The sequence below is a fragment of the Crocodylus porosus genome, unplaced genomic scaffold (assembly GCF_001723895.1).
Source record: "Crocodylus porosus isolate Cpor-Errol unplaced genomic scaffold, CroPor_comp1, whole genome shotgun sequence".
Lineage (NCBI taxonomy): Eukaryota > Metazoa > Chordata > Crocodylia > Crocodylidae > Crocodylus > Crocodylus porosus.
Window position 1 is genome coordinate 93018863 of NW_017728943.1, and position 15945 is coordinate 93034807.

The following is a 15945-nucleotide window of genomic DNA, read 5'->3' on the forward strand; positions in this document are numbered from 1 at the left end:
CTTCTGAAAAAGATTTATATCCCTCTATGTGACATTCATTTTACAGGCCCGGAACATGCAGTAAGTTCTGCACAGGCATGTCTCTAATAGTGCACCTGCAAGGTTGGTCTTAACTATTAAAATGTGAGGCATTTTGAAACCATTCAAATTTCAATAACAATTTTTTTTTGTTTTTTTAGTGGAACTGATTCTTCCACTCAGTGAGCGATGAATTCTAATTGTTATTACTAAGGAGCTCAGTGTTTCCAAAATCTGGCCCATTATTATTACTAGAATTAATATAATAGCTATGAACTCCAGAATCCCATGCTGTGCAAAACAACAGCCTGAGGATTATGTGGAAATACTGTATGATGTTTTTCAAATACTGATGTCAAAACTCTCTATAATATGGAGAGAAATACTGAAAAATGCCAAAGAGCTACTACTGTATATATGTAGTCCTTAAATTTTGCAAATGTTGGTTCATTAACCCAAGTTGTGGACTTCATTATTTTTTTTTCTTATTTTCAATTTTATTTTTAACTCAAACCAGTTTGGTCCCCCTGAGAATTTCCCTGAGAATTTTTTGTTCCTTTTGTTAAATCAAGTACTCTAACTGCTTTACCCATCTGCTGTTATACAAGTTGGCATTCATTAGCAGCTTCATATCTACTTTTGCTTCTTGATTTGTACATAAGCTTTGTTTTGCAGTCCATCATTTCATCATTCCTTCTTTTCTGCTTTATTTTTTTCTGGCCTTTCTTTTTATTTTTTTTCCTTTCATTTTTTTCCCCTTTTTTTTTTCTTTCCCCCTCCCTATTTTTAAATTTAAGTTGGATCACACACTGGATCGTCGAACATCTTTTGAGAAATTCACACGCAATGTGGTAAGTTTATTGGCTTAGAAGAATAACGTGCCTGGTGAAGCACCCTTGTCCCTTCATCACCCAGTTCCTTCACCTTTTCTTTTCTGGGACAGCAGAAAAAGCTGTTGCCTTCATGCAAGTTCACAACTTTACATAGACATGACAGCTTTATACTAAGCATTCTTTACACCCTCCCTATCCTTTTGCTGACTGACCTCAGAAAAAATGTCAGGCTATTACTGTTGCCATAAAAGAAGGAATGGACCTATGGAAGTCATGCTGTTTGCACTAAGAAGCATGAACTTCACCCTAGAATATGGAGTTAATTCACTCTGTGTGTACATGTTTTGTTTTGTTTTGCTTTTCTTTTAACTTAAACTAAGGGGACCTGTGAAAACCTGTTTGATATTGTTCCTTTCCTAGTGCACCCCCAAATGACATTTGTATTTTTAACACTGGATTTCTTTCCTTTTGTCTTTGCTGTCTGTTCCAAGAAAGGCTCTTGTCCATTTTCATAATGGGTCACAGGGAGAAAATAACCCATAACAAATACCCCCAGCTTCTCTCAAGTCTAGTCTATCTTCTCAGAAGCAAATGTGCCTGCTAAGTAGCTGATGCTTATGATTGTACAAAAATATTGTTTGGATGTCATTAAGGGGACGTGAAAGCAGTCAACATTCCTGTCTACATTCTTTGATTATGCTCTTTTTCTTCTTCGTTGAAAAGTAAGAACTTATTTTTCAAAGATGTTGCACTAAGGTAAAAATGGACATTGGTGTCAACACTTCCTCACCATCAGATGTGAGTTCCACTGCTGTCCTCTCTTATGGGATTCTTTTTATTTCTATCTCTCCAGTGTCTTTGGATCTTTTTTGACATTGTGCAAGTTCAAACTAAAGCATTCAACACATTTATTTTTATAGGGCAGAAACATCCCTATTTTCCCATGCCATAAAAACTGTACACCAACACTGAGGGCGAGCACTAACCTGTTATGAAAAGAGGTAGAAAGATCTTGGATTCTACTCAAGTTTGTCTGCATCGTCTTTTGAATTGTGCAGTTCATGCTGCTCTGTGTGTGTGCGTGTGTGTGTTTTGTGGCTTTTTCTGTGACAATCAGTTAATGGAGCAGTGTGTGTTGAAATGAAAAGTATAAGAGCTTCAGCAAAGATCATGGTTTTTGTTTTTAGATCCTAGAGGAGGAAGAGAAGTTCTTAGAAACTGCTTCCTGTATAATGAGTCTCAAGAATATTTGCTTTAGCACTTCAAATAATTTTTTTTATCTTATAAACAAAAGAAATGTGAAGAGAAAGAACAAGAAAAGTCCAGAGGGGGTATCTCACATGCTAAAACAAAACACTAACCATTTGATGTTTTGTTATAGGCAAAGGCTTCCTGCAATATCTATTTAGTGTATTATTTTGCAAATTCAGGAATTCATTTGGCTTTGATGGGACAAAGTCACTAAAAAAAACTAAATAGCAATGATGTAAGCAAACAATTTGAAACAAAAACCCCTATATTTTGCATGGTTTTGTTGCCATAGCATGTTGCACTGTGATGTGTGTATTGTCTCAAGAGGTTGATCTATAATTTAAAAAAGACCTGTATATTTAACAATTATATTTTTTTTTACTGAGATGTTTATAGAAATTTCTGTCTTATTATAATCTGGTTTGCACTTATAAAGAAAACATGGAAACAAGTACAATACACTTTGACCTTTGAGAGTTAGACTTTTTCCAATCTACAGTGGTTGGGAATCTATAATAATTGGGGTAACTATAGATTTTAAAGAAAGAGCAGTAGCCCAATATGGGCAGAAGGCTGATTAACTTATTTTAGCAAACCCAGTGCTGTTGAGAGAGAAATGTAGCTGTAACATGTCTGTGATCAGGGTGATCTTATTTTCCGACTTGTCTTTAAAATGTGATTTTTTCTGTGCACTTGTCAATTTAGGGATAAAATATGAGCAACAAGATACGAGTACCATAATTAAATGTAAATAATTGAGTAATGTTACCCAAAATCAAGTAAGACTTTTTTGCAATGTGCTCATTCCCTTTTCTTTCTACCCCAGCTATGTCTTGGTCTTTAGAACTTTATCTGTAGTGTTTCACCCTAGTACAAAGTGAATACTATTGGCTGTGTCTAGACGAGATGCTTACTGCACAGTAGCTAGTTATGACTGCATAGTAGCATTGCCAAGAAGCCATGCGGGGATGCTACTGTGCAGTAATGCTGATTACTGCACAGTCATTTAGTACTCGGGTATGCAAGTACTAAATGACTGGAGTAACAACTGTGCAGTCAGTATTTCATGTAGACATGGCCACTGAATGCTTTGAGAAATTTGCATTACATAATGACAGAGTAAGAGCAAAAAGATCGGTCTTGAATAAAAAGGTATAAGTGTACCAAAGAATGAGCATAAAGGGGAAAGAGTCAAGGTGACAGAGATTTTGAATAAATAAATCATATAAGGGAGAAAGTGGGGGGGAAATGGGTGGAATAGAATTCAAGAGAATAATGAAATCCTATGTGTAGCCTTTTACTTTGCTAGATAGGGATTTGGGCTTCTATGATAAGAGGTCCTTCCCTGTCCTGCTGCAATGTTCTACTACCCAAGGAATGGGCATGGAAATAAAAAATATCATAATTTTTCTTATTTCAACCTGGATTATTGCATAAGAGTTATAGATCCAGTTATGTAGTCTGCTAAGTGTCTCTGTCATGATACTGAAATTTTAAAAACCCACAAAAAGCAGAACGCTTTCTGTACTGCCTTGATTAGGCATAAATTGAGCACAACAAATGTGCGGTGTGATTCTATCTGATGCAATACTTATATTTTTGCTGATGCAGTTACTCAGAGAATATCAACACTTTTAACGAAAAGGCTCATCCATCTAAAAGGACTTTTATCAACTGCATTTACTGACCTAGAAGGCCAAATAGTGATACACAGGTGCACTTCAGTTAATACCTCAAAAAATAGCTGCATCTGGATTTGTGCATGCAAATAGTGACATGCGTGTACCCACATGCCTGTTTGTGGTACAGTTGCCCACCTCCATCTTTACAATTTCCTATCTGTGTGCACTTATGTATAGCTTGCACAGACAGCTAAGGCATCTGTCTGTTTGAAAATCTGGCTCTAGAAATTCTAGGCATTTTAAATTGTCCATAATGTTTAGGGATGGCTGGAAATTCTGCAGCGAGACAAACTTCTGTAAGAAATTATCCCTTCATAGTGCATAGAAATCTTTCATTCAGAATATCTTTATACTGACAAACCTTTATTGAGTCTAAGGCAAGGTTTTGAAGAGAATGTTGCCTGGATATCTGTGGCCAGGGAAGCTAGATGCTTCAAGGGACCCAGCCTAGAGACACATGTGCCTGGAAAGCCTGAATGGATTCTGCTGGGAATGTTTTTGCCACTCTCCCTTTTAACATACCAGGGACCTGAGGAGTTGGGGGTACCAGAGACTCCAGTGGCTCTGCAGCACTGTAGCTGTTCTGCTTGCTTTTGCATATGCCCAAACTTGTAAAGTAGCCCCTAATGAGCATATGGGAAGTGCATACACACTGTTTTTGCTACCTCCTTCAATTTGCTGGCCTAGGCGGCCGCCTATATAACTTAAAATCATAGAATTATAAAAAATTAGGGTTGAAAAGGACCACTGGAGGCATGGCGGATCAGTGCCTCCTGCGTCTGGGAGGGCATCCACAGGTGCCGCTGTCAGTAGTGGGGGCAGAACTGGCGAGCTCCCACAGGCACCGGCGGTGGCAATGGCCCTGTCAGGGGTGGCATATACCCCTCTGTGCCCTCACTACATGTCACCTATGTCAGGAGATCATCTAGTCCAACCCCCTGCTCAAAGTAGGACCATCCTCAACTAGATCATCCCAGCAAGGCTTTATCTATCCAGGTCTTAAAAAACCTCCAAGCATGGAAAGTCCACGTCTTTTCTGGGTAGCCTGTTGGTTAAGTTGGTCTTTTGCCATACTTCCTAATGTTCCTGTGCATCAGGCTGGTTAGTTCTTGTGCCCTCGTAAGGTTTCTTTAAAGTACAGCCAACTGTTCTAGACCCCTCTCCCTTTCGGACTGGCCTCTCAGGGGATCCTGCCCATCAGTTCCCTGAGCAAGTCAAAGTCTGCTTTTCTGAAGTATACTCTTCTGCTCTCCTTCCTTCATTTTCTCAGGGTCCTTAACTCAACCATCTCATAGTCACTCTTGTCCAAGTTGCCATCCACTACTATATTTCCCACCATTTTTCCCTGCTTGTGAGCACCAGATCAAGAAGAGCCACCAAGTATGACCCCTAGCTGGTCTCTCCAATACTTGCGCCAGGAAGTTGTTGCCAACACTCTCCAAAAAATTTCCGGATTGCCTGTGCACTGCTGTATTGTCCTCCTGGGAGATATCAGGGTGATTGAAATCCCTCATGTGAACCAGGGCTTGTGACTGGGAAACTGCTGCTAGCTGTTTGAAGAAAGCCTCACTCACCACTTCCTCCTGGTCTGGTGGTCTATAGCCAACATCCACTACAACATCACCATTGTTGCCCTCCCCTCTAACCCTAACCCAGAGGCTTTCAACAGACCTGTCATACTGGAGCTCTGAGTAATCATATGGCTCTTTTACACAAAGTGCAACTCCTCCTCCTTTCCTCTCCTGCCTCTTCTTCCTGACCAGTTTATACTCATCCATGACAGTGCTCCTGTCATGCGAGCTCCCACCAAGTCTCTGCTATTCCAACCATGTCATAATCCCATGACTCTGGGAGGACTTCCAGCTCTTCCTGCTTCTTTCCTAGGCTCCATGCATTCACGTACAGGCACCTGAGGTAACTAGGCAATTGCCCTACTTCCTCAGGAAGTATGAGAACACCTCCCCTGTTGCCCACTCCTGCTTGTGCTTCCTCCAGGTCACCCACTTCCTCATTTACCTCAGGAATTTTGCCTCCATCCCCGGTGAACCTAGTTTAAAGCCCTCCTCACTAGGTTAGCAAGCCTGCCTGTGAAGATGCTAGGCCACCCTCTGGATGCTAGGAATCCTTGAAGCTGCAGGTCTAGTGCCTGGGCAGCCCTGCCTGATCCCTCAGCTCCTAGAAACACTGGGCGCTCCCTCCGGCCACTCAGCAAGACTGATGTTCTCATAAATGTCACAGCTGCTATCAGCAGTAAAATGGACAAGAATGTCCATTGGACTCAGCAGCTTCCAGGTGAGAGAAGCTCATAGTTCTCTGGAAATTTGAAGACATACAAATGTATCTGGTATGATGCGGTCCAAACCAAATTTTAAAATATGTCTACTGAACGGAAAACCATGGGTTTTTGCCAGCTTAAATCAAGTCGGTGACTCAAAATGGAATAGAAATGAGGAAGACTAACTTGATCCTATGTCCTTTGACTCAGATAAAGTCAAACCAAGATGTCCTCACAGGAAGAATTCTCCTGCTGTTTGCTTTTCTGGCAGCTTTACTGGTGGTGGACACTGAAGGTCTTACACACCTTGTTTAAAGTTTGCCTTAGCTTGGTGGGGGTGAACCTTTTTCACAAGGTGTGCTACAAAGTATGCCCTGTGCCATCTCTGAGAGGCACTTCGATTCCCTTTCCTTGCCCAATCTGCTGCTCTGCTTTGTGCCCCCTGCCTTTTTCTCCCTGCCCAAGCTTCTGCCCTGCTGCTCTTCTACCATCCCCCTCCTTGACCTCCCACGCACCATGCAAAGGCTTCCTGTGCCACTTGTGTCACGTATGCCACCAGTTAGTCATCATGCTTTAGGTAGTCATCAGTGGTCTCAGTGGCATCATTTCTCCAAACTCAATGCATGTGCTGGAGCAATATGGTGCTAATTAAAGTGAGTAATGCAAATAGAAGAAGTTCAGAATAAACCATGGAGTGAGGATTTTTAGATTTGGCAGACTACCAATAGAACAGGGTGCCATTTTTTTTTCTATTAATAACAAGAATGCTGAAAAATGTGGATTTGGTCAAGCCAGGGCTGCTCACAAGTGCAGGCCAAATGTACCTAATAGTTTTACCTAGAAGGATTTTTTCAGAGCTAAACCTCCTCCCACCCCCACCCCCACCCCCTGGCCATTCCCCTCCTTCTCCCTGTGTTTTGTGTAATAGCTCAGGCATTAGCATATTCATTTGAACTTGGGAGAACAAGGTGTGATTATTGTTATTTTGGTCTGAGGGAATTATAACTCTTTTAACAGAGTTCCCTAAGCAGAAGGCATCCTCACTCTTTTGCTCTTCTGCACATTCTGGAGAACTAGCTAATTAGTTTATTAGAAATTCAGTAGCACCCATGGGCAGAGATGGAAACCTGCCTCCAAATATCATATAGCCTACTGAATAGGGCACTCAACTGAGAGATGAGGAAGAATAATTTTGAACCTTTGGGCTGTTCACGTACTGGAGGTGTCTTTTCACCTACAAGATACTGGCTATAAGTCAGGAGATTCCCTTTGCTCCAGAAGTTTTGTGAATTATGGCTGTTTGCAGACATTTAACCCTCCCCTCCAAAAAAGTGCTTTACTGGAAAAAGCAGTGCATTACTTCGATCCCACTCTACAGTGTCTGTATAGATCAAGCACTTCAGTGGGGCTTTTTGGTGCTTTTAGCTATGGCTGATTCAATAGGCTATTAGATAAAAGCACCAATAAAGGCCCACTAAAACACCTGATCTATACAGATGTCAGGCGAGCTGAGTCCAACTAAGGCACTGCCTCTTCTGGGCACATGCAGGCCTTGGCACAGGAATGCACCCAGTTTAAAGTAAAGCATCAGTTTTCAGGGGTTTTTTTGTAGGTTTCTCTTAATGTCTGCAAGCAGCTTTATTAGCCTCTGATTTCCTTAGCTTTTCCTACAAGTGACCAAAAGACACTTTTGTTGCATGAAAGTTTTCTTGTTTTGTTTTATTTTTTTAAAAAAAAAGAAAACATGAAAAGTTTTAAGTTCAAATTTGATCCCAACTGATTTATTTTTATTTTATTTTTTTGTTCTGTGGTGGAATTGAACAATCCTATTTGGTTTACAAATAATTATCTTTGTGTGACTATGCGTTGCTGTTTTGTCCATGGGCGCTGAATCTGGGAACCCAATGCATGATACTGTTACTTCAGAAATAAAACTCTGGAATCCTGGAAACTGTAACAGCCTCCTGAATCTCTCTACAAATTTCTGGGATACATTTACTCGCAAAAGCATTTCTAAGCCAAATTTTGGAGCATTATTGCATACCTTTTCCCATCATATGATACAGAAAAAGAACTGTAGTAAAATGATGCATCTTTTCTAGCCTAATGACAAAATTAAATCAAGGAATGACACAAAAATAAACTTAGTTTTAATTTTTTTTCATGAGATACAGTCTCTGAAGAAAACTTTCAGTCATTTTGTGGAAATACTAAATGCTCAGCATACCATCAAATACTGATAACCACTATAACCATCAGAGCGTTTATATTGCTGTGTAAAATCCCTAGCTGCAACATTACTAACCCTTTTGACACTGTCTAACAAGATAGCATCAATAATGTCATAACCGTATAAGCTTTCATACACTGTATAGAGAGTGACAATATATTGAAAAAATTCCATTATAAATAGAACACTTTTTATTGATCATGCTATATTTTGCCAATGAATAGAAATACCAATGAAGACAAAGCTTAATCTTCTTATTTTGCCTTGGTGTGCTCACAAATCACAAATAGTTATACAAAAATACAAAGCAATGTAACTAAAATGAAAAGATTAGATACAAACCTTGATTTGGAATAGTAAATACACACCAACTTGTCACAAATCTAACTCAGCCATGAAAGGAATAAGTAACATCCTAATACATCCCTGCTTGGCATTGCTTAGATTGTGACTTGACTGCTTTGGGAAAAGCAAGGTCTGTTTATCTGCTACCTGCTCCTCAGGCCAAAAGGGAGGATAGGGGTCAGGGAGATGGCCAAAGGAGCTAACTGATGTGAGTTGCCCTGGAGCGCCCAAGATGTGAGCTGCCCTGCCAAAAACAGTGATATAACTGTCGTATTCCTTCCCCAGAGCATAAGGGGCAGAGAGGTGCAGCTATATTGGGGGCCAAATAACCCTAATGTGGAGTAGGTAGGGAAAGTATGAACTAAATACCACATAACTCAATGGCACAATAAGTAACAGCAAATCTGGAAATTTGTAGTTCAGAAAGAGGGACAAAAAGAGGTTGGCTACCACTAGATCAAATGCTCCAATAGATGAAGTGGAGAGAGAGAGACTTACAGAAGTGAGAAGGTGACAAAATGGTTACAAAAGATACTGGGGTTAGATCAATGCTATTTCATCTGTTCACTAACCAGATATAACATGGCAGTCTTCCCCATTGTAGAGACAGGTTTCTCACATCCTGTATGCGTGTGAATGATACATGTGCTCTCTGTGGGCTTCTCTGGCTGCATGTTTGCTTGCAGTGTAGAAGACACCCATTGTCAAAATTGGCCATAGTTGTGTATATTCATTCTTTGTATGCTGCCCTATTTGCAGAACTTCCTTGGGTTTGTAAAAAGCAGTCTTCTCTCAAGTGCCATAAGTAGAGATAGCTGAAAAAAGATTTCTTAAGAGAACTTTTCAAAGATTAGTTCCTGATTTTGTGAAATTAATGGAACCCACCCGATTTAAGTTTTTAAAAAAATGATGAAACATTATGGAAAGTATTTTGGGTGAGTTTATGTTACAAAATACATTTGATAAAATTTCAGGAAATTCAAAAAAATCTGAGGGGAAAAAAAAAAAAACAGCTTAAGTATAGAGATAAATATATTTATTTGTTGCTAAGTAAAGAAACCAATAGTAAGAAACTTTAGTACCGGATGGATAGAAAATAAATCCTTGAAGGGAGATCTTTTTAACTTTGAAGTTAAAAAACCCTTGCAGTTAGGGTTTATGAATGGACAGGCAATTTGAATATTGAAGTTTTCCATGTAATGGCAGAAGTCAGTAATGCAAACTTCCCCCACTGCTGTTTTCAGTAGTGTTCCTGAAGGAATCTCCTCTAGGTGAATAGGGTAGCTCTTTAGACACAATGCATTTTGCCTCACAGTGGAGAAAGCAAAGCATCACTCTGATTTTGTGGTTGTTTTGTTTTGCTACGTAGACATACATCTAGTATAATATAGGTAGAACTCAGTTCATTTAGTGCGCTAAGCAGCCATCAGATGATAGTAACTTATGTTTTGGTCTAGATTTAAATATGTGACCTGGAATTGAGAAAATTTATACTGTATATATCCCATTACAAAATCCCTAAGATTTTACCCTGCCTATTTGTAAAGACATATTTACTGGAGTTCCCTTATATTTTCCTTTGTAGTATAATGAGCAAACAACACGGCAATTCATGTATGAGACGAAAAATTGTCAGGACCATTAAACGCAGAATATTTTCGGAATGGCTTAGGACAATATCATTTAGCATGGCATGGCATATTAAGGCATACAGATGAAAACTAATACACATTTACATTGACTTCTGCCAGTAGATGGTGAACTTTCTACAGTCCTAATTTGTCAAACAGAGCAAACGGAACTTGCTAGGAATTTGCTGATGAAATTCTTTGCCTTTATTATAAAAATTGATATGTTGAAAACAATTTTTTTCAGGAAAATGTTAATTTTGATGAGTGTCTTGATTTAAAATGGTTTTAAAATTATTGAATTTAAAAAATGTTTGGCATAAAAAATACAGTTTTCCATTTTGGTTTATACTTTAAATTATAGTAGAGTAAAAATGGTTGAAAGTGCAACATTTCAGAATTACCAAAATGAAGCATTTTCATTGACTTGAAATAATTTTGGACATTTATCCTGTGAACATTTTTGAGATTTCACCATTTTGTCACAATTCAGTGTGGGATTTTTTTTTTCCAAAATCATAAAGCCTGTTTCTTGCCAAACTCTATCAATAATTAGTCAAAATAAAGAACAGTATTTTACTCAAGGAAAACTTCTGCCTAAGTTTTGCTTGGTCAGAATTTCAGGATTTGTCCCTCTCATGTAGAAAATGTGTTACCTTCTGTAACCATTCACTCCATCCATACTGTTTCAGGCTTTATTAACATTTGACTATTCCTATTTCCTATTTGAGTGAGACTTCCAGTTTAAAAGAAAGAAAATAAAACCCAATAACAAGACAATACCCTTTTGACTAATCTGAGGCCCGAACTTGGGTAAAATCTTCAAAAATGTCTAAATAGCTTTGGAACTCAAATCATAGTTTACTGGAATCTTAGAAAGTAGGGTTGGGAAGGACCTCAGGAGGTCAGCTCTTCCATCTGCTCTTCTAAGTCAGGAGCACTTTCACCTAACCTATTCCTGTGTTAATCTCACCCCTTATATAATTGACACATCAAATCTTGTAAAATGATGTCTGGCTAATCTGTTCCTCAAGTTCTCCAGTGATGGATATTCCACAGCCATTCAAGACCACCTACTCCAGTGTTCAGCTAGTCTTGCAGTTAAAAAGTTTTTCCAAATGTCAAGCCCTTTTTGCAATTTAAACCCATTGCTTCTAATCCTACACATGAAAAACAGATGATAACCTGTAACAGATTGGATAATTGGTTAAATTTCCCCTCAGTTTGTCTTTTGTCTATAGTAAACAAGCCCGGTTCTTTCAGCCTTTCCTTATAGGTGATGATTCCTAGCCTCTAATAATCTTTTACATTTTCTTTTATGCTTTTATCTTTGTTCAACATATCAGTTTAATAAATAAAAATTTTAAAATCTTTCATTAAGTGTGATGCCTAAAACTAAACCTTATTGATGCTATTCAGAACTGAAGGATTATATCATATATTATTTTTTCTGCTTCTTTTCATTCTTCCCAGTATGATGCTTTCTTTCTTTTTCCAACATTATGACATGGTTTCCTCATGTTCAGGTTGTGATCCATTATAACCCCATGATCCTTTTTGGCAGAACTGCTGACTAGACAACTGTTCTTGTATTTATGCAGGTGATGATTCTTAACAAAGGGCATGTCTACACATGATTGCCAGCTAGGTTGCCCTAGTGGCACGCTCCCCAGGTGTAGCATGCCACTACGGCAACATAGTGGTGAAATTTAACTGCAAGATGTGCTCAGAAAAAAAAAAGGACTAAAGCATAGTGCTGTAGCAACATCACCATATGGTGACATGTAGAAACACCCAAAGTGTAGTACTTTGCTCTTGTACTTACTGGATTGCATCGCATTTCTCCAGTCTTTCACAATCATTTTGAATTTGATCCTGTCCTCCAAAGTGCTCGTAATAGCCCCTTCTACCCTGAAACCACTGCAGTTTTAATAAGCTGTCTCTATTTGATCATCAAAGTCATAAATGAGAATACTGAATAATATCAGATCAAGGGCAGACCCCCTCTGATACCTGACTTGATACATTCATCCAGCTAGAAAGTGAGACCTTAAACTATTTTTAGAGTATGGTTTTCAAGCAGTGTTGTACCTGCCTTAAAAGTATTTTCCTCTAGACCCAATTTCTCCGTCTTGTTTAAGTTCCACTGACTTTAATAGAAGTTAAGGTATGTCTAGCCTGCAGAATGTAGTGCTGTGCCAAGATAATCCAGCCAGCTCCAAATGATCAGTGCTATTGTAGTACTGTAGGCAGCTTCTCAGTGGGTGTGTCTACATGAGATATTTATTGTGCAGTTGACTAATTAGCTGTGCAATAAATGTCTCAGCATCTACACATGTGCCCCCGTTAGGCTGGAGTAAACTAATTTACTCCACAGCAGGTTAGTTCTTATACATGCTGCCCAGCTGGCTAGTGCATGAGGGTACTTCAGTGCATGGGCTGACTGATAGCTAGCCCCATGTTGAAGCTCCCTTGTACCCTAGCCAGCCCCTCCAAAGCACATTGAGCTGAAGGAAACAGCCCTGGGCTGGCGGGCTGACCTCAGGAGTGGGGCGAGGGCTGCTAGCTGGGGTTATTCCACCTGGGCCCACATGCTGTGCCTAAATAAGCTGGAGAGCTTATTGCTCCAGTGGTAATTTCTCCTGGACTCGCATTCGAATGGTGTGACTTGGAGCAATTAACTTCAGAGCAATAAGGTCTGCAGTTTATTCAGGCACCATAATTACACATATAGACATGCCCAGCAGGATTATTTAGCCCAAGTGATCTTCTATGTTAATATAGCCAGACTGCTTCCACTACCCAGGCTAAGGTGCCTTGTGCAGTATACATAAGCCTTTAGAGTTTTAAGTCATTTAGATGTATTGGGAAACTTTGTCTTTGTTTTCTATCCCAAATTTTGGCTGAAAAGTCAGGCTTTCTCTCTCATTTTCCTACCTGGAGAAAAGCCTGAGGCTGAACCGAAGAAGAGCAACAGGCCAAGGAGTAAAAAAAGCTAGGAGGAAGTAGATGATGCTGGCCAGCTTGAGAGAACTGAGAGGAGACAGCCAATACAGAAGAGACAGTCACTTAAAGGGTAGATATTTATGGGGCAAGACAGGGGTGAGACATGCCATGCTAGTTCTGTTCAGTGGAAGTTTAGCTCTTAAAGTGGAAGCAGGAAAGCCTGAAGAAGCAGAATTCATTAGCCTATACACAACATGGCCTTAATGCTGCTTCCAGTTGGGGAGCTACTGCATACAGAGCCAACAAGGTATGTCTAAGCTCAGTGCTTCATTGCACAATAGCAATAAGTCGAAAGTTCCTCCTCCTTTAGTACTTCCATAGTGAGTGGTGTAGTGCAGCCACATTTGTGGCCATAAGCTTATATTTTTCCTTCTTTACAGACATTAGAAAGTCACTCACTGCATAAAGGAAGAAGAATCCTGACCATCCCCTGAATCCTACCTCTTCTGCAATCTTTATCGGGCCCCTTGGCACGACTTTTGTGATCAGAACTCTGGCCTGTGCCCCATAAATTCTGTATTCCTCTGCTTTTCAAAGCAGAAACACAGGGAAGCTATTGCCCTCTGTTGCTAGAATAGGATTTTGGCTGTTTTAATTGCTGCCTGGTGGCAAACTGGTTTGAAGTGTTAAAGGGAATAGCAGCTGGCTAGAAGCCCATGAGGGATTCCTGTTTTCCTCTTTCTCCCCTGACTTCTTTGTCTCTCCAGATGTGCTTCTGTCAATTGGTGCAATATTTTGTAGTCTTTATTTGTAGAAAGCTTGAGTTTTCACTAGGAAGTGTCTCAGGCAGAAACCAACCTCTATTTCTGCTATGCCACAGGTGTGCAGCACATGAGCCAATGAATAACTGTGAAAGCAAAGGCTTTGACGCAGGTTCTTTGGTCTCATTATATTCACACCAGTGTGCACATTGTGTATCTGTTACACAGTTTGATGCTTGGGGTTTTTATTTCCAGGAGCTCTAGAGTTATTGATGCAGGTGGGTAGCATCTGCACTAATAATAAAAGAATCTAATACAGAGCTATAGAGCTTGCTTGAGTAAAAATGAATGAGAATTAACATCTTTAAGATTAAATCCACCTCTCCCTGTTTCCCTCAACCATGCCCCTTCTGTGTGTTTTAATATTAGCCCTTTTGTCATTTAAATTTTAGCTTGTAAAAACAACATCTTTTATTGAAATTGCTGCTGACTTGTTTGCAGCTGATTTGAGACTATAGTGGGGACTTTGTAAACAAAGTAGTGTATCAGTAAATTCCAATGTGGAGTATAACTGGATTTTATTTTTTTCATCTCTCTTTTTTTATTATTTTTTTGGCTTAGTTAGCCCTGAAATTTTCTCCCTAATCCTATGTACTTTAAAGTACAATTCTATTATGAAAAATAGCTAGGTTAGATAAAAAACATATTTGTAGCTTGATCTGCTGATCAGATATTCATGTTCATTCAGAATCATGCTGCTCATTCTGCTAATATTCCTGCTCTTCATTCAGGTTAGCTTTCTAAAGTCAGTACATCTGTCTTTTATAACATCATTTAAATTTAACTAATTTTCACTTAAAAGGTCCTTTTCCTTTAAACAGACCTCTAAATTATGAAATCTTCAAATTGACTACAAAAGCACCTATTTATTCAACAGCTAGGTTGCTTGTGAATATTCAGTGACATAACCGCTGACTTTGGTGACTAAACCAGTTTTTTCTTCCTTTTTCTCCTGTTAGCCCAGGGCAACATGATCTATTTAAAGTTGGGGTGGGCAAAATACAAAGCACAGAGGGGCTTTGTCTGGCCTGTGGTGGCTCCCTCAGTCCTGCCTAGCCCAGGCACTGTCCGGCTGTACTGCGTGCTGCCACAGGATGGCACAGAACAGGGTTGGACGTCTCCACAACTGGACTGCCTTTCTAGGCAAACCAGGTGGCAGCAGCTTCTTCCGTCTATCATCACCACTGGCCCCAGGTCTTCAGGTACCAGATGAGGCTGCCCTCTGATTACTCTATGCTACTACCACTGCCCCACAGGGCAGCCCAGAGGTGGTAGTGATGGCAGCAGAGAGGAGCAGCAAGGCAGCCCGGGCATAGGCTCTGGGTGGCTGTGGCAGGGAGTGCCAGGCAGCAGCAAGGGGGAGTGGCCACTTTTCCCCCATACTGAGCAACAGTTTCTGTCCATCCAGCACTTCTGTTGCTGCTATTTCACATGAGTAGGCAAGTCCAGAGCAGGCATAGGGTGTGCTGGGTCAGGTCTGTAATGCATGATCCTGCTGATCTGTTCTGGTGTGGGTAATTCTGGAGCAGGTGCAGGGCATGCTGGGACTGTGCACTGCCTGCAGTGATGGGATGGTACCACAGGGTGTGTGGGCTCTGGGCTGTTGTGGGTGGTGGCGGGTTCTGACTGGCTCGGGGGGGGGTGTATGGGAGGCTCCCTGGCATACCCCACCCTACCCACAAATCCTCGCCCACAAATCCCACAACTACACCCTCTCCCATACACAATCACATACCCCACAAACACCACACCCAACCACATCCTCCCCCACACCCCCCAAAACCCCACAACCCTCTCCATATGCACCCCCCCACACACACCCCTCCCTGCATGTGCCTATAGGGGTCATCTCCACTCACTGACACCCCTCCCTGCACACCCCACACCCCCACATCCCCCACACATACACCCCACAC

General features: G+C 40.4%; 1 protein-coding gene across 4 annotated transcripts in view; it reads left to right on the forward strand.

Annotated features, from left to right (window-relative positions):
* The window catches only part of RGS7 (regulator of G-protein signaling 7), a 494829-nt gene that overhangs the window by 470245 nt on the left and 8639 nt on the right, over positions 1-15945 (forward strand). For 2 of the 4 annotated variants that reach the window (XM_019549804.1, XM_019549805.1), the window contains exon 17: positions 1772-1852. The exons of 1 other annotated variant lie outside the window; for it this stretch is intronic. In XM_019549804.1, the coding sequence (XP_019405349.1) occupies positions 1772-1846 (75 nt within the window). In that variant the 3' untranslated portion in view covers positions 1847-1852. Of the gene's footprint in view, positions 1-815; positions 870-1771; positions 1853-15945 lie in introns of all 4 variants that reach the window. One more of the 4 variants, XM_019549803.1, reaches the window with a different exon arrangement.